The sequence below is a fragment of the Onychomys torridus genome, chromosome 3, assembly GCF_903995425.1.
Source record: "Onychomys torridus chromosome 3, mOncTor1.1, whole genome shotgun sequence".
NCBI lineage: Eukaryota > Metazoa > Chordata > Mammalia > Rodentia > Cricetidae > Onychomys > Onychomys torridus.
The window spans coordinates 115,055,026-115,077,501 of NC_050445.1; the positions used below are offsets into that span (position 1 = coordinate 115,055,026).

A 22,476-nucleotide genomic window follows, 5' to 3' on the forward strand; every position below is an offset into this window, starting at 1 on the left:
CCTAAAGTGTGTGTGGTATTACATGTCTGTAATCCTGTATTTGGGCAGTAGAGACATGAGGATCAAGAATGCAAGACCACTCCTCAGTTTAATAGTTAGTTTGAGATCAGCCTAGTCTACATGAAACCCTGTGTTTTAAGATACAAAAAGATGTAGATCTTTGTGAGTTTAGTCTACAAAGTGAGTTCCAGAATAGCCAGGGAGGGCAATTATACAGAGAAACCCTATCTCTGAAGAAGAAAAAAAAGTCTCTTTTTTAAAAGCTGATAGGGAACAAAGGTACATTGTCGGTAGTACAAATAGTAGTGGAATTCTTACAGATGTGATGGGGTCAGAGGATAATAACTGAAACTTAGAAATTTTGAAGAAAAATAAGATTATCCCTATATAGTTATTAATATATACTTAGTATATTACAGAAAAAAAGATGAGATACCCATTGCTAATCATGATACAGTAACTAGTAGCAGCCTTGACCTTGAGTCCTAGACTAGATGCTTTCTGTTGCACAGCTGGCAGTGCAGGGTGGTTATCCCAGAGAAAGAAAATGATCAGAGCCCCTGCTGTTCAACCCTGAAGAATGGCAGTACTGTTGGTCTAAGATGACCATGGCCAGAGCTTGGAACAAAGTGACTGCTTGGTTCAAGGAAGTAGTTTAGTGTTGAAGAAGCCATCTTGAGGAATAGAGTGAGAAATAAGCATTGGGATCCTTGGGAAGTTGAGGCTACTTTTTCCACATGTGAAGTGAAATCTGTGAGATCAGGCAAACAAAACAATAAACAGACACTGTAGTTGGAGAGCTTCTCTCCAGTCCCCGCCAAGCCCTATTAGTTCAACAACCCACTTATAAAATAAACACATAGACATTCATATTATTTAAACTGCTTGGCCATTAGCTCAGGCCTACCATTGTCTAGCTCTTACTCTTACATTTAGCCCATTTCTATTAATCTATACTTTGCCACGTGGCTTACCAGTACCTTACATCTTGTCATGGCAGTGGCTGGCCTTATCTCTCTGCCTTCGCCTTCCACTTCCCAGAATTCTCCTCTCTCCTTGTCCCGCCTATACTTCCTGCCTGGCTACTGGCCAATCATCATTTTATTTATACAGATCAATATCCACAGCACTTCCCCCCCTTTTTTTTTAAAGAAGGTTTTAACTTTTACATAGCAAAATTACATATATCAAAACAATTATTAAGCAAGAATTATAGTTACAATATTAAGGAAGATATCCTATCTATCTTGTATTTGTGAATCTGAGGTTTTTATATCTAACTTACCTTTTATCATAACTGAGGAAATTATAACTGCCTAGTCTTCAACCACATCAAAGACCTCAGAAGGATATAATATTACCTGAGAACCAGGAGAAGGATGCAAACAACTTTCGGGAGTCTTGTAGGGTAGACAGAGACAGCTGGCAGCCTGGACAGTCACCTAATGTTCCTTTGTAATGTTGGGGCATTTGCCTTCAGCCCACAGGGCTAGAGTCTCTTGGTCACTTCTCTCATTGCCCAGAATGTCTGGCAGTTTCCTCTGAGAAGCAGGAACCTGAAGGACCATTTTGTCAAGCAAAGTTTAGTGGTCACCTTTCTATGGATCCTGCATGTCCAGTTGATCAAGCAGTCCAGGCAACAACAGTTTCTTGCCCAAATGGCTATTTTTGCCAGGGTGAAGATAAGATATCAAGTGTCTTCAATGCCCATTCTCCTCTCTGAAGTAAATCGGTAAATCGGTGTTGCCAGGAGCAGACATGTCTCACTGTCCAGAAAGTCTAAATTTTAAAAATATTTTAAATGCCATATTTTGTAGGTCTTTGAAGTATTTGAAGATTACCTATCTATCTGAAATATCTTTGTGTATACCTAGAAGACTTAACTAACATGGCTTAACTAACGAGTATGATTATCATAGATGACTAATTATTACTCTATTTTTAATTATCCATTACAATTTAAAATGAGCTATATAAACATAATACCTTAAACAAGAGTAGAAATATACACACAGTATAACAAAATTAACTTTAAGTTTGTATCAATAGACTAAAATCTATACCAATGTGAAACATTTTAAACAAGTTGTTGTTCTTTAGAAGTAAGTTCCTTAATCTACCCTTTCATCCTATTATATCTATATAATATCCCCTTTTTTTCTTTAGAAAGAGATCACATTTATAATCAATGTCCTTTAAATAAAAATATTGGTTTTTCTCTGTCCCGCACCAGAGGGCTCTTCTGATTTAGGACATAAAAATCTCTTAACCTTTTGTTTTAGCAATATGTCTGGTTTTAGAGAAGGAGTGAGCCAATTCCATCTCCAAAGCCAGCTTGATAATTTTGGGAAATTGGGCGTAGTCTTTTTTTACTATTTCCTGCTGGAGGGGGTCTCTGTATCTGATGGGGACATAAAGAAAATTTTAGGATTATGGAGTAGTTCGTGAGGGTAAACCTCTGAGCCAGTTGCCTTGAAACCATTCTTGATGTTGGATCATCTGGGCTCTGTTGTCATTGGAGACCTTTTAGGTGGTCTTGGCTGGTCAAACCTGATGTATCTTAATCTGGAACAAATCCATACCCTCTGGCTTTTTGTGGAAACAAAAGAAGAGACTCTTTTCCAAAGTAACATATCCTTATATCCAAATTTTGAAGTCAAGGTACCTTTAAAATTTACATATTTGTTTAACTCAACAGCTTTTATGATCAAATCTTTTTTTGTAGTTAAAAATTTTAAAGACAACATAAATCAGATCTTTGTAAGACTGAAATGCCACTGTGGCTGTTGGCTCCGCCCACCTCAGCTTCCCAAAGTGGCAGTGGTACAGTTTACCACCAGCTGTGGGTCTGGAGCGATGTGTACCATCAGTTATCAGAAGCAGTTCTATCAAAGCAGTGCATAGTCCAGAACCCCCCCCCCTTTTTTTTTAACTAGCAAAGGCTAAATCCACCATGCAGCAGAATAAAGTGCTGCTTGTAGATTCCTCATTCCCGCCACACTGCAGGTCAGAAGCACACACCAGGAACCCACCATAGTAGCTCAAACCAGTAGGCTGCCACTAACTTGAGAGAAACAACTAGGAAGCTGTTTTTAGCTCCATTTTAGAATCTTTTTTCTCAGGTTTTAGGTGGAAACTCTAGCCCCATGTTGGGTGCCATTTGTATTTGGAGAGCTTCTCTCCAGCCCTCGCCAAGCCCTATTAGTCCAACAACCCACTTATAAATAAACACACAGACATTCATATTATTTAAACTGCTTGGCCATTAGCTCAGACCTACCATTGTCTAGCTCTTACTCTTATATTTAGCCCATTTCTATTAATCTATAATTTGCTACGTGGCTCGTGGCTTACCAGTACCTTACATCTTGTACCTTACCTTACATCTTACATGGCAGTGGCTGGCCGTATCTCTCTGCCTTCACCTTCCACTTCTCAGAATTCTCCTCTCTCCTTGTCCCACCTATACTTCCTGCCTGGCTACTAGCCAATCAGCATTTTATTTATACAGATCAATATCCACAGTAAGACACAAAACTGCCAATGTGTAGAAGGTGAGCAGTTACCAGATTTCATACAAAGAAGGGAAATGTTCAGATTCCACTTCTCCCCAAACCTTCAGTAAAGACACCAAAACAGTAGAAAGTTAGAGCCTAAGTTAAGCATTGGCCTAAGGTATCACTATAAGGGAGATGATTTGAACCTCCACATTCATATAATTGGGGGAAAGAAGGGTTCATAATTTCCTGTTTAAGGAGGAAGAAAGCTTAAGGATGTAATCCAAAAGAATCTCATTCAATAGCAGACTATGACAGGATCCTTTTTTTTTTAATTTATAATTTAATTTAATTTTACATAATTTTACATATCAGCCACAGATTCCCCTGTCCTTCCTTCTCCCGCCCCCTTCCCTTTCCCTAGCCCACTCTCCATTCCCATTTCCTCCAGGGCAAGGTCTCCCCTGGGGATTCAGTTCAGCCTGGTAGATTCAGTCCAGGCATGTCCAGTCCCCTCCTTCCTTCACTCAGGCTGAGCAAAGTGTCCCTGTATAGGCCCCAGGCTCCAAACAGCAAACTCATGCACTAAGGACAGGTCCCAATCCCACTGCCTAGGGGTCTCCCAAACAGTTCAAGCTAATCAACTGTCTCACTTATCTAGAGGGCATGATTCAGTTGGGAGCTCCTCAGCTATTGGTTCATAGTTCATGTGTTTCCACTAGTTTGGCTGTTTGTCCCTGTGCTTTTTCCAATCATGGTCTCAACATTTCTCAATCATACAATCCCTCCTCTTTCTCGCCAATTTGACTCCCTGGGGCCTGGCCATGGATCTCTGCATCTGCTTCCATCAGTCATTGGATGAGAGGACCCTAAGAAAGACACAGGGATCGCCCAATGACAGAGAAATGGATGAGATCTACATGAGCAAACTAGACGTGAGGGAGGGGGTAATGAAGGGCAAGGATCGAGGGAAAGAGAGCTTAGGGGAGAGGGAGATCCCAGCTGGATCAAGAACAGAGAGGGAGAACAAGGAAAAAGAGACAGGATCCTTAATAAGGGAAGTGTGGCATAGATGTGGCTACATATATTTATTATAATAGCATTTCTTTTTTCCTCTTTGTGGTGCTAGAGATGGATCCCAAGGCCTCAAGCACCATTAGACAAGTGGTCTATCATTGAGCCATACTCCATCCCTCAGAATTGTGCTTACAGTGTACATAACCTAATACTGATAGTGGCCACTTCTGATGCAAAGTAGGACAGCAATTAATGGTGTCATCTAGGTGCACAAACTGTGTTTGCATTATTAGTGAATATCTAAGTATTTTGAATATTTCATATTAAAATAGTATTCATTTTAAACCTGTTTTTAAAATTAGCTTAGAATTCATTTGTAAATCTCAACATTTGTAAATCTAAGAAAACAAAATCCAACCTTTTAATTACATTTTGGAAGCCATTTTTGTTTTGAATTTACTGGCAAGTCATAGAGCAGTAAGTACTGGCTTATATCTAGGGACTTGCTAGAATTTAAAAAGAATTTTTTTAGAAGAGACTTTTTCAGATTTATTCCCCTTGTAACACTCTGTCTCAGTTTACTTCCCATTTTTGAATATTGCTTCTCTACTGTTAAATTTTTAAAATATTTTTCTTGGCTCCATAGTTGGGATTTGTGAATATAGCTTACTGTTCTAATTACCATGATTGGTGGAATTGGAGTCACTATTTAAAATAATTGATGTTAACATATGCTTAATTCCAAGGCTATTAGATATATGAGTATTGTGATAGGGAGAACCTTAAAGAAGTTCCTAACTGAAGAATAGAGTAAGTTATTTAAACTTTAATGTCTGAGGATATCCACTGTTGATAGAGTGCTTGTCTTGAATGCACAAAGACCTCAATTTAACCCCAGCACCCCATAACCTAGGCATGGTGGTGCCCACCTACAACCCCAACATTTGTGAGGTTGAGACAGTAAGGTTAGAAATTCAAGGTCATCCTTGTCTACATAGCAAGTACAAAGCTATCCTGAGATATGTGAGCTGCTGTCTTAAATAAATTACCAAATGAATAAATAGATTTAGATGGCATTTCATCTTAACCCACTAACTTTCTGGTTTACATGTTTATATTTCAGGGAAAGGTGGCCCAGACAGCCTGTATGTCAGCTTGCAAGCATTTAGCCACATCCTTGATGCAACTGTTGCTGGAAGCGGAAGTAAGGCAGCTCACTTTGGGAGCATTGCAGCAGTTCAACCTGGATGTCAGAGAATGTGAACGTAAGTCAGTGAACCCTGTTGGTTTTTTTTTTTTTTTTTTTTTTGGTTTTTTGAGACAGGGTTTCTCTGTGTAGTTTTGCACCTTTCCTGGAACTCGCTTTGTAGACCAGGCTGGCCTCGAACTCACAGAGATCCGCCTGGCTCTGCCTTCTGAGTGCTGGGATTAAAGACGTGTGCCACCCTTGCTTGCTTGTTTTATAAACTTATGTTGTCTCTGAAAAAGCAAAAAGTTTTAGGTCTGTCAAGTTAATCTTCTTCATGGTGTCAAAAAGTATCTGGATGGTAAAGGTATCTTACAAGATGTTTTGTTTATTTTTATTTTTTATGTTGGTTTTTTAAAATATGTTTTAATTTGAAATATAATTACATCTCTTTCCCCCCTCTTTTTCCCACTCCAGCCCCTCTCAGTTACCCTCCTTTGAACCCACTGTGATTCCTACAATTCACTAGTTGATAACCCCTTTTTAAAATTATTATTATTACATACATCTCTCTCTCTCTCTCTCTCTCTCTCTCTCTCTCTCTCTCTCTCTCTGTGTGTGTGTGTGTGTGTGTGTGTGTGTGTGTGTGTGTGTATTGAGTATGTTTTTTGGTGGTATGTATATGGTTTCAAGGCTACCCACTCTGTACTAGCCAACTAATAAGGGAGCCCATCCTAAGGAAAGACTAATTCCTCTCCCAGATAGTTGCCTGTAGTTCATTGTAGATTTTCCCCATTCCTTATTAACATGTATATTTGATATTTGACATTGTTTTGGTCTTGTCTACACAGCTATGTCTAGGAGAGATTTTCACAGCAGACTCCCTGGTATTCTGTCTCTCATAACCTTTCTGCCACTTCTCCTGCCATGTTCCCCGAACCACAGATGCATGACCTTTATTGCAGGTATATCCCTTTAGGCTGGGCTCCCCATGATCTGGCGATCTCTGCAGTATGCCCAATTGTGGTTTTCTGCGATGGTCTCCATTTGCTAAAAGAGAAATTTCTTTGATGAGAAGTGGTAGATACATTTATCTGTGGGTATAAAGATAAATTTAGAATGTAGTGTGGAACTATGCTGGTCTAGCAAAGAAGCCATGAGAGTTTTTTTCTAAGGTCATTGATGTCACCAGCCCTATAAAGCTGGCTCGGTTTCCAATATCAGGCATGATTTCTCTTCTGTTGAATGGAGCTTAAGCCTAATTAGACAGCTGTTGGTTACCACCAGCATGCACCTTTTTATCCATATCATGTCATGCTGGAAATTGCAGTGGCTCCTAGGTGTTACAGCTGGGTAAGGCTGTTTAATTGCTTCCCTCCCTTGGCCACTAACATTAACTGCTCAGTTTGTTTCATTTGGTCTTTTAAATGGCATTCATGGGGATTTCCATTTCTAGCCATCATAAAGTATCACCATAAACATCTGTAAAATTAGCTAACTGTGTGAAACAGCTATGTCCATGCACTGGACAGCAGACCATATAAGCCATGGTTTTTCAGAGAGCAGCAGTCCAGAAATTGCTCAGTTTCCCTTGGCTTCAAGCTGCAGATACTGTTTAACAGCAAAACAACAGCACTCTATCACCAGGGAAAAGAACAACAAAACCCCACCAGATGGGGCATGTGTGGCTGATGATACAGCTGGGCTATCAGAGGAGGAGCTCTGGAAATCTTCAGTGGGCCAGCACTGGAGCCTTTGGCCACCAGTAAGTTGCCATATGCAGGAAACCTATGATACTTGACAGACAACAAAGCAGCCACTGGAGTCTGTGAAGTAGCTAGGAGCCCAGGGGCCTTCACGTCCTCCAAGACCTTGAGGTGTCAGCTACCCTGTGAAACATCTTGTGTATCAGCAGACAACAGGTTTCTGCAGTTCAGACTCCATAGAAACTGTTAGCTTATTTCTTAGTTGTATATAATTGTAGTCACAGCGTGTTTTGAAGTGTGTGTATATGTATATGTGTTGTAGAATGGCTAAATTGAACTAATAATGTACATTATTCAACACCTTTTTTACACTTCACATGTCCTCTGAACAGTTTTTCAAGAATATAACACATTGCTGTAGTCACCATATTGTACCATAAATCTCTTCAACTTGCTGCCATCAAATTAGAATTTTTAATCCTTTTTTCTATACTTCTCCAGTGCCTTCACTCTCCTGGCCACCATCCCCTGTCTTCTCTATTCTTCATTTTGGAAGTTGGCTTTTCCAGATACACACTCAAGTAAAATTATACACTATTTGTCATTCTGTGCTTTGTTTATTTCACTTAATATGGTAGCCTCCAGGTTTCCCATCTTGTCATAAATGGCAGTGATTTTTTCTGTGTTAAGAACATGTAATGCTCATAAGCCAAAGTTTCTTATCTACTTACCCAGTGATGAAAGAGCTTGAACTCATGTCTTAGCTGTTGTGTACTCTGATAAACATGGAAAGTCTTTGGAAAAGATTTCATTTTCTTTGGAGTAGATCATAAGGTGGCTCTTTTCAGTGTACACTATTTTTCATAACTAATGTCTTGAAATTCACATTCTGCTAGTAGTGTAGTTTCATTTCCTTTATGCTCTCTCTAATGCATATCTATTATCTTTTTTAAAAAAATACATATACACCATGTACATGCCTGGTGCCCACTGAGGCCAAAAGAAGGCATTGGATCACCTGGAACTGGACTTATAGATGGTTTGCATCACTGTGTGGGTACTAGGAACCTAGGTCCTCAGGAAGAACAGCCAGTCTAACTGCTGAGCTAGCCCTCCAGACTATGTTTTCTTTCTGATAATAGCTAGTTCCACAGATGTTCAATAATATTTCATTGTGTATCTCTGACCATTTTTGTATACTCATTAGTCACTGATTACTCATATCATCTTTTGAGAAGTGCGTATTCAGATCCTTTGTCCATTTAAAAACCAGCAACAAAAAACCCAAAAACAAACTCACTGTTTGTTTGTTAGAGATTATCTGCAGTTTCTTTTACAGATTTCTTTAAACTAACCCAGGGGAAGTCTTGCCTCACCTTAATTAAGCCTAAGAGCAAGACTGGGTGAAATAAACTACTCTGCAAGTAATATAAACATCCTCTGGGGTCTCAGTCAGTTTTGAAGAAGGAAGACACATAACACACTTCCAATCATGTAGCATCCACAATTTTATAAGCAACCCCCCCCAAACCAAAAAACCTAATCACATTCAAGGAACTGCAAAATATGACATATAACAGAATCTGAAGTAGGAGTATAAATGAGCCTACTAGATGTGGAAATGTATGTTAAAAGAGCTTTAGAAAACAATGTAATACATTCAGTAATTTTAAAAGTAAGGTGATATACTCCCATCTACAAGGAGGTTAGAGGCAGATACATTGTGAGTTTAAGTTCAGCCTGAGTTGGGTTACATAGTGAACTCCAGGGCAATCTGGGCTATGTAGGAAAAACTTGTCTCAATAATAATAATAATAATGGATATAATACATGACTAATGGAAAAAATTTCCACATTTAGGAAAAGGTGCTGACCTATTTTTTTTTTTTTTCAAGAAACTTGAAAGACTTTATCAGGTTAAGCACACACCAAAAAAAGCTACATAAAAGTGTTGTCAGATTACTAAGTAAACAGTATAAAGTTAAAAAAAATCATCCAAAAGGGAAAAAATGCTTGTGAGTTATTCTGAACTTATTATCAAAAACATGCAAATCAGAACACTATGGAGTGAATCTTCAAAGTGCTATAAGAAAAAAAAAGAGCCTGTCAACCTAAGTAAAATTCTGAATCTCTCAAAAATAGATCTTAAAAATAGAAGTTAAATCAAGGTATTTCAAATACACAAATTGAAAGAATCTGCAGTCAGAACAATGCCACAACAAATACAGAAAGTAGTTTTTCAGGTTCAAGGGACATGATGCCATGTATCACACCAGTTCCATAGCATGGATTCATTGTTCAGGATAACTCCAGCAGTGTTTCTACCATACTGTTTCCTAGAACTGTGAGGCTGTGCGGCATCTCATGTCTTCCTCTGAATTTAGGCAGATTTCTGACCTTATTATAAGCAGTAGAATATGCAAGAAGCAGCTGACCCTGACTTGTGAAACTAGAACTAGATAGAAGACAGAGCATCCCTATCCTTAGTTAAGTCCTGCTTATAGACTCCAAGACCACCAGCCTAAGCCAGCTCATATAGATGATCCACATGAAGAAGGCCCTGGTGTGTGTTCAGAGAGCAAGGCTATTTTCAGCTTTCTCATTGATTTCTGCCTTTATGATTTTCTTCCTTTAAGGTTAGCTAATTTACTGTTATTTTAAAAGTAAGGTAGAAACTTAGATACTTTGAAATGTTATTCCTTTCTAGTATGAGCATTTTAATATTAGGAATTACTCATGTGGTGGTTTGAATGAAACTATCCCCCATAGGCTTATAGGGAGTGACACTATGAGGAGGTATGGCCTTGTTGGAGTAGGTGTGGCTTTGTTGGAGGAAATGTGTCACTGGAGTGGAGTTTCAGATCCTCAAGCTGGACACAGTTTCATTCTCATTTCTTGTTGCCTATGGATCTGAATCTAGGACTCTCAGCTACTTCTCCAATACCATCTTGGCCTTTGTGCCACCTTACTCCCCACTATAATGATAATGGACTAAACCTTTGAACTATAAGTCCTAATTAAATGTTTTCCTTTATAAGAGTTGCTATGCACAGACCACACTGCAGCTAGAACTAGTGAGAGACCAGCCTGCCAACAAAACTACATCCCTCCCTGGATTCTGCCCCCAGTGACCCTTCCCTAAGCCCATGCCATCCTAGCTTGTCCCTGGCTCTGCTGCTTGACCCTACCTCCAACCCTAAAAGACTTCCTCCAGGCAGACCCAGGTCACACAAGCCAGAACAGGTGAGTGACCTGCTTGCCAGCTGAACTACACCCCACCCTGACTTCTGTGTCCCGTGATCCTTCTCTAGGCCAACACAAGCCCAGTTCATTCCTGGCCCTGCTGCTTCTGGGTCCTTCCCTCAGTCCCAATGGACTTCTGCCACTGAAGCACAGACCACAGCAGCTACAACTGCCTTCAGCAGTCAACAGCAGCTCTTCCTCAGAACTGCAGCAGACTTTATAGGCCCAGACACAGTCCATACCTTGGGAAGAACAGCCTCAGCAGCTCTACTGGAGGCCAGGCTAGTCCTAGATACACTAGAAGAAGCCTTAGTCTTTACTGGAGGTTAGACTGGATCCTCACAACTCTAGGAAAAGGTATGGTAGCAACATTGATGGAATTATCCTGAACAATGAATCCATGCTATGGAATGTGGGATAGAGACCCAAGAAGTCTTTGGCTATACCAGAGCCTTGACTGGATCAAGAGACCCAACACCCCCAAAACCCCAGCGGAGATACCCTGCAATACCTGAAGACTCACCAGTCACCAGCATCCTTGGCTACTTAGGCCAAAAGACCAGAGAGGAAACAGAAACTAAGGAACAAAAAAACCCTCTAATAAAGACAAACATAGGAATCAACAGCTAGAACTATAATCATCCCAAATCCAGATGCCTAAATGCCAGTGTAAGAACACAATCAACCCAATCAATAACAGAAAGGTCATTATGTTGTCACCAGAATTCAGCTTTGCTACTACTACAGCAAGACAGCTGAAACACAAGGAAATGACCTTAAAAATAACTTTTTAGATGATAGAGGTCATTAAGGAAGAAATGAAAAAAAATCACTTAAAGAAATGGAGGAAAAGACAACCAAAAAATTGGAAAAATCAATAATCTCTTAAAGAATGTCAAAAACAAAACAGTTGTTGGAAACAAAACTGTTCAAGACCTGAAAATAAAGAAAACACAAAGTGAGGGATTTTGGAAATGGAAAACCTGGGTATGTGAACAGGAACTACAGATGTAAGCATCACTAACAGAATATGAGAGATGGAAGAGAGAATCTCAGGTGTTGAAGATACAATAAAGGAAATAGACTCTTCAGTCAAAGAAAATGTTAAATCTAAGAAATTCCCAACACAAAACGTCCAGGACATCTGGGACACTATGAAAAGACTAAACCTAAGAGTAATAGAAATAGAAGGAGAAGATTCCCTGCTCAAAGGGCTAGAAAATACATTCAACAAAATCAGAAGAAATTTTTCCCAACCTAAAGAAGGACATACCAGGGTTGGGGATTTAGCTCAGTGGTAGAGTGCTTGCCTAGCAAGCGCAAGGCCCTGGGTTCAATCCTCAGCTCCAAAAAAACCACAAAAACAAACAAAATAATACAAAACAAAACAACAACAAAAACAAAAAAAAAAGAAGGACATAACTATAAAGGTACAAGAAGATTACAGAACACCAAATAGACTGGACCCTAGCAACATAATAATTAAATCACTAATCATATAGAATAAAGAAAGAATATTAAAAGCTACAAAGAAAAAAGGCCAAGTAACATAAAGGCAGACCTATCAGAATTACACCTGACTTCTCAATGGAGACTAAAAGCATGAAGAGCCTGGACAGACCTCTTGCAGACTAAGAGACCATGGATGCCAGCCCAGACTACTATGCCCAGCAAAACATTCAATTATCATAGATGGAGAAAAGAAGATATTTCATGACAGAGTCAAATTTAATCAATATCTATCCATAAATGCAGCTTTGCAGAAAGTACTACAAGGAAAACTCCAACCCAAGGAAGTTAGCTACACCCACAAAAATATAGGCAATGGATAATCCCACATGAGCAAAACCCAAAGAAGGGAAACATACACATACGTACCACCACCACCACCACCACCAACAACAACAAAATAACAGGAATTAACAATCAACAATTAAATTGCTCTTTACCAATGGACTCAATTCACCAATAAAAAGACAGATGCTAACAGAATGTATATGAAAACAGTACCCATCTTTCTGCTGTGTACAAGAAACACACCTCAACATCAAAGACAGACATTACTTCAGAGTAAAGGGTTGGCAAAGATTTTCTAATCAAATAGACCTAAGAAGCAAGCTGGTATAGCTATCCTAGTATCTAACTAAATAGACTTCAAACCAAAATTAATCAACAGAAATGGGGAAGGACATTTCATATTCATCAAAGGACAAATCCACCAAGATTATGTATTAATTCTGAACATCTGTGCCCCAGATACAAAGGCATCCACATTTGTAAAATAAATGTTACTAAGGCTGAAATCACATATGGAACACCACACATTAATAGTGAGAGACTTCAACACCCCACTCTCACCAATGGACAGGACTGCTGTACAGAGGCTTAACAGAGAAATAAGGGAACTAAAAGAAATTATGACTCAAATGTACTTAACAGAAATTTACAGAATATTTCACCCAAACCCCAAAGAATATAACTTCTTCTCAGAACCTCATGGAATCTTCTCCAGGATTGACCTCATACTCAGTCATAAATCAAGTCATAACAGATACAAAAGAATTGGAATAATCCCCTGTATTTTATCAAATCACCATGGATTAAAGTTGGAGTTCAACAACAATACAAACTACAGAAAGCCTAAAAACTCATGGAAACTGAACAATTCTCAAGTTACTTACCAATGGGTCAAGGCATAAATACATAAGTTAAAGACTTCTTAGAATTCAATGAAAATCAATGCACAACATACCCATACTTGTGGGATACAGTGAAAGCTAAGAGGAAGGTTCATAGCAGTAAGTGCCTTCATAAAGAATTTGGAGAAATCCCATATTAGCTACTTAACAGCACACCCCAAAGCTCTATAATTGAAAGAAGCAAACACTCCCAAGATAGTAGGAAATAATCAAACTGAAATCAATAAAACAGAAACAAATAGAATATGAAGAACCAATGAAACAAAGAGTTAATTCTTTGAGAAAATCAGCAAGATAGATAAACTCTTATCCAAAGTAACTAAAAGGCAGAGAGAGAATATCCAAATTAACAAAATCAACAAGCTAAAGGGGATATAACAACAGACACTGAGGAAATCCAGATAATCAGCAGGCCATACTTCAAAAACCTATACTCCAAAAAATTAGAAAATCTAAAAGAAACAAACAAAATTCTTGATAGATACCACATACCAAAATTAGTCCAAGATTAAATAAACAATTTAAACAGACCTATTACCTCTAAGGAAATAGAAGCTGTCATTAAAAGTTTCCCAACCAAGAAAAGCCCTGGGCCAGATGGTTTCATGTAGAACTCTACCAGAAATTCAAAGAAGAGCTAATACCAGTACTCCTCAAAGTATTCCACAAAGTAGAAACTGAAGGAGCATTTCCAATTTTTTTTTGAGACCACAGTTAACCTGATATCCAAATCACACAAAGACTAAATAGAGAAAGAGAATTACAGACAAATTTCCCTCAGTTCAACATACAAAAATCTATCAATATAATCTGCCATATAAACAAACTGAATGAAAAAAAATAAACACATGATCCATTTCATTAGATGCTGGAAAAGCCTTTGACAAAATCTAACACTCCTTCATGATAAATGTCTTGGGTAGATCAGGGATACAAAGAATATACATAAATATAATAAAAACAACAGGCAGCAAGCCAACAGCCAACATCAGATTCAATGGAGAGAAACTCAACACAACTTCATTAATATCAGGAACAAGACAATGCTGTCCACTGCCTCTGTATCTATTCAATATAGTATTCAAAGTTCTAGCTAGAGCCCTAAGACAACAAAAAGAAATCAAGGCAATATAAATTGGAAAATAAGTCAAAGTATTGCTTTTTGCAGATGACATGATAGTATACATCAGCAACCAAAAATATTCTACCAGGAAACTCCTATAGCTGTTAAACACCTTTAGCAAAGTGGCTAGATACAATATTAACTAAAAAAAGTATATATGTAGCCTTCTTATATACAGACAATAAGAGGGCTGTAAAAGAAATCAGGAAACAATTTCCTTGACAGTAGCCACAAACAATGTAAAATATCTTGTGGTAACTCTATCCAAGCAAGTGAAAAATCTGTATAACCAGAACTCAAATCTGAAAAGAAAGCATCTTCAACTATGTTCATAACAGTTTTATTCATAATTGCCAGAACCTGGGAACAACCCAGATGCCCCTCAACCAAAGAATCAATAAAGAAAATGTGGTATATTTACACAATGGAGTATTATTATTCCGCTATAAAAAGCAATGGCATCAGGAAATTTGAAGGCAAATGAATGAATCTAGAAAAAAATTATCTGAGTGAGGTAACCCAGACACAGAAAGACAAACATGGTATATACGCACTTATAAGTGGATATCAGCTGTAAAGGAAAAGATAACCAGGTTACAATCCATATATCCAGAAAGGGTAGGTGACAAGGAGGGCCCAAATGGGAGATGCATGGATCTCCCTGGGAAGGGGAAATAGAAGAGATCTGGTGGGTGGGGATGGTAATATGAGGGATTGGATTTAGTGTGGGTGGAGCAGGAGAATGCTGAGAGAGATGACTGGAAAGTGGGGTTTTCAGGGTCTGGTTTGAAGCCTAATACAAGGGAAACTGCCACAAATCTACAAAGATGACCCCAGCTAAGAATCATAGCAGTAGTATATGTGAAGCTAGAACAGGCCATCTCCTGTGATCAGATTGGTGACTATCCCAATTGTCATCAGAGAGCCTTCATCTAGTAACTTATAGAAACAGATGCAGAGACCCACAGCCAAAAATGAGACCAAGCTCAGAGAATCCTGCTGAAGAGAGGGAGGAAAGATTGTGGTAGACAGAGGGGTCAAGGACATCACAAGAAAACCCACAGAAACAACTAACCTGTCTCATAGGGACTCACAGAGTCTGAACCAACAACCAGGGAGCGTGCATGGGACTGACCTAGGCCCTCTGCATATATGTGACAGTTGTGTAGTGTGGCCCATCTGTGAGACTCCTGACAATGAGAACAAGGAGGGATGTCCCTAACTCTTTGGCAGGATTTTGGGAACCTACTCATCATACTGGGTTGCCTTTCCCAGACTTAATTCATGGGGAGGAGGTTAGCCTTACCTATACTTTTGATATGCCATGCTTGGTTGACACCCATGGGAGGCCTGCCTCTTTCTGAACAGAAGCAGAGAGTGAATTGAAGGGGTGGAGATGGAGGTGAACGAGGGGAAAGGAGAAGATAGAGGAGAAACCTTGGTTGGGATGTAAAATAAATAAATAAATTTAAAAAAAAAAACAGAGTTGCCATGATCATACTATCTCTTCACAGCAATAGAAACTCTAAGATAACGTTTAAGTATTGTACCAGCTGCACTGTATGCATTTTGTCGTATCATTTTTTTCATTTGATTTGATGTTTGATACAATGTCTTCTCAAGTAGTAGTCCAAGCTGGGCTCAAAGTTATCAGTCTCCTGAATATTGGGAGTGTGGGTATCTGCCACCACATCAGGTTGTTATATTATTTTAAAATTTTTATTCATTTCAGTATTTTAGATTAGCTTTAGGTGTTCTTATTTGGGGGGGGAGGTCAGTGATTTCTGCTTTTAAGTTTTAAATTTTTCTTTCAGATTTTTCAGTACAGTTGGGAATATACAATTATGAACACATTAGGTTTTATTATTTGATCTTTTCGTTATTTAGAAGTTTGTGGCCTCTCCAATATTTAGAATATTTGTATAAATTATAGTTTCTAGTTTAGATTCTTTTTAGACAGAGAGCATGTTCTGTATAATTTCAATCCTATAACTAATATCCTGAGATTATTTTCAATGGCCCAGTTTATTAAGTTTTCCAGTTCCATGAAAAAAAACAAACAAACATGTATCTGTTCTCTAGCCACTGTGCGCTAAGTCTGTTAGATGACAATGGGAGTTTTCATTGGTCCTGCTAGTCAAAAGTCCCATATTCTCATTTCGTTGTCTTTGTTGGGTTTGTTTTTGATGCTGATGTTTGTGTTTTGTTTAGTTTTGTTTGAGACCAAGTTGCTCCTAGCCCAAGCTGCACTCCACTGTACTGTATGCCTAAGGGTGACGCTGAACATCGCCTTCTGCTGTCTGCTTTTCTCATCTGGATTTTAGCTTCTATTCCCTCCTCCAGTGTCTTGTTCATATTGATTTTTGTTGAATTTGGTGTGACTTATGGGTGGATTATTAACTTTAGCTCCTTGTTTACTTTTAGTTATTAGAGTTTGTCATTATCAACTTAGAGACAGTGTGTGCATCTTTTTATTTTTAAGAAGGAGTACTCTAAAATGTTGCAGCCCTTTTTCAGTTTTCCAGTGTCTCCTGGGTTTTTCATTCTCTATTTACCTTTAAACATTTTTATTCTTGATATGTTTCATTTTGAGTGATTCAGATTCTTTGATAGTCTTTCAGTAGTTTCTAATTTGCAGTAAAAATTAGTTGATATTCATTTCTTATTTCCAGTACTTCTCTTTTGATAACTCTGTGTGAAGCTTATTTGGGATTGTTGTATTTGTTCATAGGGTTGGAACTAGAACCCATGAGCTTTACCCGTGCTAGACAGACACTCCACACTGAGCTCTACTCACACCCAGCTCTGCTTTAGCTCTTCTTTGTCTCTCTTCTAGTTCTCTTCCCACAATTCTCACATTCCTTTATGCTCTTTGATATATGAAACACTTTTATAAAAGCTATTCAAATACTTCTTATATCTATGGATTTTTTGTTTGTTTGTTTGTTTGTTTTGTTTTTCGAGACAGGGTTTCTCTGTAGATTTGGAGCTTGACCTGGAACTCGTTTTGTAGACCAGGCTGGCCTGGAACTCACAGAGATCCACCTGCCTCTGCCTCCTGAGTGCTGGGATTACAGGCGTGCACCACCACCGCCCAGCATCTATGGGTTTTTTTTTAGCACTATTCCCTGATTAATTTTTCCTTCTGTCCCTGAGTTACATTTTCTAATTCTTAGTATTTTTTGGCATTGTTTATGGAGTTGCTAAGATTTTAAATTTCATGTTGTTTGGTGTCATAATTCATTGTATTTTTAAATTTTTGTTAGATTTTGCTTTTCTTTTGCTTTAAAGCTTTGCCTCTAGTGAGCTACTTCTACCAGCCTCCAGTCCAATGTCTCTTAGGGTAACATCACCATCTGAGGAACAATAAAAATGAGCCCATTGGGGACATTTCAGATTAAAACTGTAACAGGAACAAAACTGTGTATTTATGGGAAAGAATTTCACAACCTGAGAAAAGAGCCACCACTAAGACACAGGCTACTTTGTGAAAACTCCTGAATAGCCAGGTATACTTAACATACTGGACAGGATCCTTCCAAGGACTCTGCTTTGCAATTGTGCTGTTGGCCTCCAACCAAAGGCTGCTATGGACCCTATGCATGCTTAACAGAAACACAAATGTGTTCAACTAATTAATTCCAAGGGACCTTATCTTCCTTAAATTGATTGACTCTGGTATTTTGTCATAGCAAGGCTTCACCAAGTATCCATTGAGACACGTGATTTTCAGCATCAGCTTTGTTCCATTTCAGTCTAGTGACTTGAGTTTTCATCATCTTTTTTGCATTGTTTAAATGAAGATGAAGTTTTTGAGTACTGATTGTATTTGCTCCAGTGCTGGTTATGAAACCCAGGGTCTTGCCTATGTTAGGCAAGTACTGTACTACCAAGCTATAGCACTAGTTACATCAAGACCCTTCTCTGATACTGAGTTTTTAAGAACCATGGCCATTGCTTCCTGGACTATAGTTTGTGTCTTTTCAACTCAGTGAGACAACCATGCTTTGTTTAGATGCCCTTTATTTTTTTGCTTTATAGAATGACCTGGAATTTGTTCCTAGTAGGTTGTCATAGATCATTTTCTTTCTCTCCTTATAATAGTTCTTCAGGAAATAATAGTTCTGTTTGTCTCTTCTCTAGGGTCTAACTCCATTCTTATAAATGTTTGTTTTGCCTAGCTTTTTTATAATAACATTGGAATGAGTACTCTTCTGTCTGTTAGTCCCTGTTAAACAGTTGCAGACTCATATAATATATCTCTAAGACTTTTTAGAGTTATTTTTAATTATAGAAATAATACCTCTTCATTGTCAAAAACATTTGGGGAGATTAAAGTACATAAATTAATTAAGGGCTGGGGGAGATGACTTAGTGGGCAAAGTACTTAGCAAGCAAGTGTGAGGATCTGAATTTAAATCCGTTCAACCCAAGTAAAAGCCAGGCACAGCAGCATTTATCTTTAATCCTTACAGCAAAATTAAAACCATAGACAGGAGAATCCTCACAATCTGTGAGTCAGTTAGTTTGACATATGCAGTAATCAAGGGTTGACCTCTGACCTCCACACATGCACCATGGTGCACACGTGACTACACTCACACATGAATATACTTGCTGCATATACACATGTCTATCATACAATTTTTAAAACGTAAAACCACTGCATTCTTACAATTCAGAGATGGGCATAATTCTGGAGATTTCATTCAGGTATGGTAATATTCAGTAGTGAAAAACTCTTTTTAGACACTATTCATCAGATTTTTGGCATCCAATTACCCCAAAATCATTCACATAATTCCATCTTAACCATTTATTTGGTAGGAGGACAGATGCATACTTATTGGCTAAATTAATCAAAATTGATTACTGGAGCCAAGTACAGAGCCATCCTCTAGTGTTGAAGAAAGAGTGGGTAGACACTCGTGTTAGGAAGAAAAGAAGCTTAAGTTAGACCCCAGTCAGTTCCATGGGGAAGGAAAGTGTGATGAATGATAGGAAATGACTGACTGACTGTGTCACTGTGTTTTCATAAAGCTGAGAGGCACAGAGGGTAGAGGGAGATACAGTGGAGCATAATTTCTAAGAGGAGGATTGTTCTGAGAAGTGTAGTGCAGAGTGAGAGAAATGTCACTCTTAGAGCCTGATCCTTAAGGATATTGTACTTAGACAAATAGACAACTTATTTTTTGTGGGATTTTCAGGTGTATCCATGTCCTCAGGACAGAGGTAATTCTCCATTAAGAATAAGAGTTCAGAGATCATTCACTTAAGAAGTGGGAGCACATTAGTTTGCTCATTATGTCAAAGAGATTTCAAGTTCCCAAGAGCTGGCATTTTAGGTGGAGGACCATGAAGTATTGGAGTAGTTTCAGACTTAGTTCTGGTACAGGGTAACCACTCAAGGGCTTGACAGTCCTACTAATAAAACTAGCATCAGCATTCTACTTGAGACTGCTTGTGGTGATTTGATTGATAATGACCCCCATAGGCTCATATGTTTGAATATTTGGTCCCCAGTTGGTGGAACTGTTTGGGAATGTTTAGGAGGTGTGGCCTTGTTGGAGGAGATATGTGCCTGGGGGTATGTTTTGAAGTTTCTAAAGCCCATGCCATTCCCATTTATCCCTTCCTGCTTGGTGGTTATGGATCAAGATGTGAGCTCTCAGCTACTGGTCCAGCACCATGCCAGTCTCCATGTTTGGCATGCTCATAGTCATAGTGATTGTGGGCTCTAGCTAACCTTTGGAAACTAAACTCCACATAAATTCCTTTTTCTATATGTTGCCTTAGTTATGATGTCTTATCTCATAAATATAAAAGTAACTAAGACAACACTGAAGGGGCCTGACAATTTTACTGAAACTTAGCATCAGCATTCAACTTGAGGCTAAGCATTACGTGGCCTGACACCCCCACTACTAAACCTAGCATCTACACTAAAAATCTTTTCTATATAATGAAGAGCCACCAAGCTTCATTGATTTAGGATTTAACGTTTCATTCCTGACTGGCAGTAATTTATCTGTCAAGAAACTTTCCATGGACATTTATTTCACTTGAAAAGAAAGAAATTCTATTCTATGCTTTTCCCTCTACCACCCCCTTCATTTTTTACTTCAGATGTTTAATGGTCTATAAAAAATCTTAAAGAATTGATACATAAAATTCAAATAGTTAGATAGAGGCGTGTAAAAGCGGCCCAATGACAAGTTAATTAGCACTTGCATTTTCCTACCCACGCCAGTGAGAGATAGTTTCTCCTTTTTGTCTGTAAGTCCTTGGAGGAAGTGTCTAAGTCCTGAAAGAAAACTGTGGACATGATGGAATGTGATGTGCACTGAAATGTTTGACCCTTAAGGTCCGTGCTGCCATTTTCATAGATCCAGAGCACAGAGAGGAGTCAGATGTACTAGTATGAGCTGAGGTACTCTGCTAGGATAGTATCATCTTAGTCAGCCTGACAGAATAGATAGAATTTATCTCTTCTTTTAGATTGACCACACTGGCAAATTATTTAGTACTTTGCAATCTTATTTATAAAATGGGAATAATTCCTAATATTGTAGGGATGGAGTTAAGGTTAAATAAACTAATACATGATGGGCTCATTTCACTGGGTGCTAAATGCTTTGTTACCTGAATTATCATCTTTAGAGCAACAGTAGCAGTAAGCCTAGATCCTGTCTTGGAAAGTCATCTGCAAATGGTTTGAACATTGTCTAGAGTTTGGGATTCAGTTAAGTGCTGTTTAGTTTAATATAAATTTCTTCTGTGCTTCTTGGGAATTGTCTTCAAAACTTCTTGGGTTGTTCTGGAAGATATGGTCCATAACTGATGGCTTTCTGCTTCCCACCTTGATGCTTTTGTAAGAAATCACCCAGTAGCTCCACTGTTCTCTAAACGTAGTAACTGCTGCCTAGGTTATCATCCTGTGAAAGGTGTGATACTGATAGATAATTCTTACTGGCAAGCTATCAAACCAAGTACCTGTAAGGTAGAATTGTTAAGAAGGCACGAGAAAATTATCCCTATTCTTTTAAAAGTTAACAATGAAGTCTGGATTTTTCTGACTTGTATAGATTTCATCTTGCACTTCTGTATTAATTACTTTACATTTTTTTATCATCAAATTGTAAGGATGTAAGACAAATTGCTAAACGGTCTTATTAATCAAAAACCCGGAGCCAGATATTATAGTGAAAACTGAGAGATCAGAGAAGCAGAAAGAAGCTAGCCACGTTCTTACCACTAGGAAATCCCAGCCAAAAGGAGAGGTACTTCCTGTATACTTCTGCCTATATCCTTTCTGTCCCTGCCATCTCACTTTCTCTCTCCACCCAGCTACATCTACATCACTTCTTCTTTTCGCCCAGCTCTATCACTTCCTGTCTGTCTGTACAGACCTCCAGACCTCTATGGTTAACTAGTTCTAGGAATTAAAGTTGTGTGCCACCATGCCTGGCTCTGTTCCCAGTGTGGCCTTGAACTCCCAGAGATCTGGATGAATTTCTGCCTCCTGAATGCTAGGATTAAAGGTGTGTGCTACTGTTGCCTGACTGCTATGTTTAGTATAGTGGCTGGCTTTTTCCTATGAACTCCATATCAGCTTTATTGGAGTGCACAAATAAAATATCACCACATCCAATACGTGATCTTAAAGGCGGAAAAGGTTCATTTTGCTTTACAGTTTGAGGCAATATAGTCGTTCATAGAAGGAGAAGGTTTGGCAGCAGCAAGCTGAGACTTCTGGTCACATTGTACTTACAGTTAGGAAGCAGAGAGTAGACAGGAAGTGTTGCCAGGCTATCAGATCTCAAGCCTCCTTCCATCCCCAGCAACTCAACTTCCTTCAGCAAGATTCCACAGTCTTCCTAATCAGTGCCCCAAACAAAAGCCACAACATTCTCCAACATAGCAATCTGAGCTTTGGTATTAGAAGTTAATTCAGTAATCTGTCCTAATTATTCAACAAAAAAATGTGGTGCTCCTGCTCTCCAAA

At 38.6% G+C, this 22,476-nt stretch overlaps 1 protein-coding gene across 5 annotated transcripts in view; it reads left to right on the forward strand.

Annotated features, from left to right (window-relative positions):
- The window catches only part of Exoc6b (exocyst complex component 6B), a 470,758-nt gene that overhangs the window by 305,168 nt on the left and 143,114 nt on the right, over positions 1 to 22,476 (forward strand). For all 5 annotated transcript variants that reach the window (XM_036180693.1, XM_036180694.1, XM_036180697.1 and 2 more), the window contains one exon: positions 5,638 to 5,779. In XM_036180693.1, the coding sequence (XP_036036586.1) occupies positions 5,638 to 5,779 (142 nt within the window). The remainder of the gene's footprint in view (positions 1 to 5,637; positions 5,780 to 22,476) is intronic.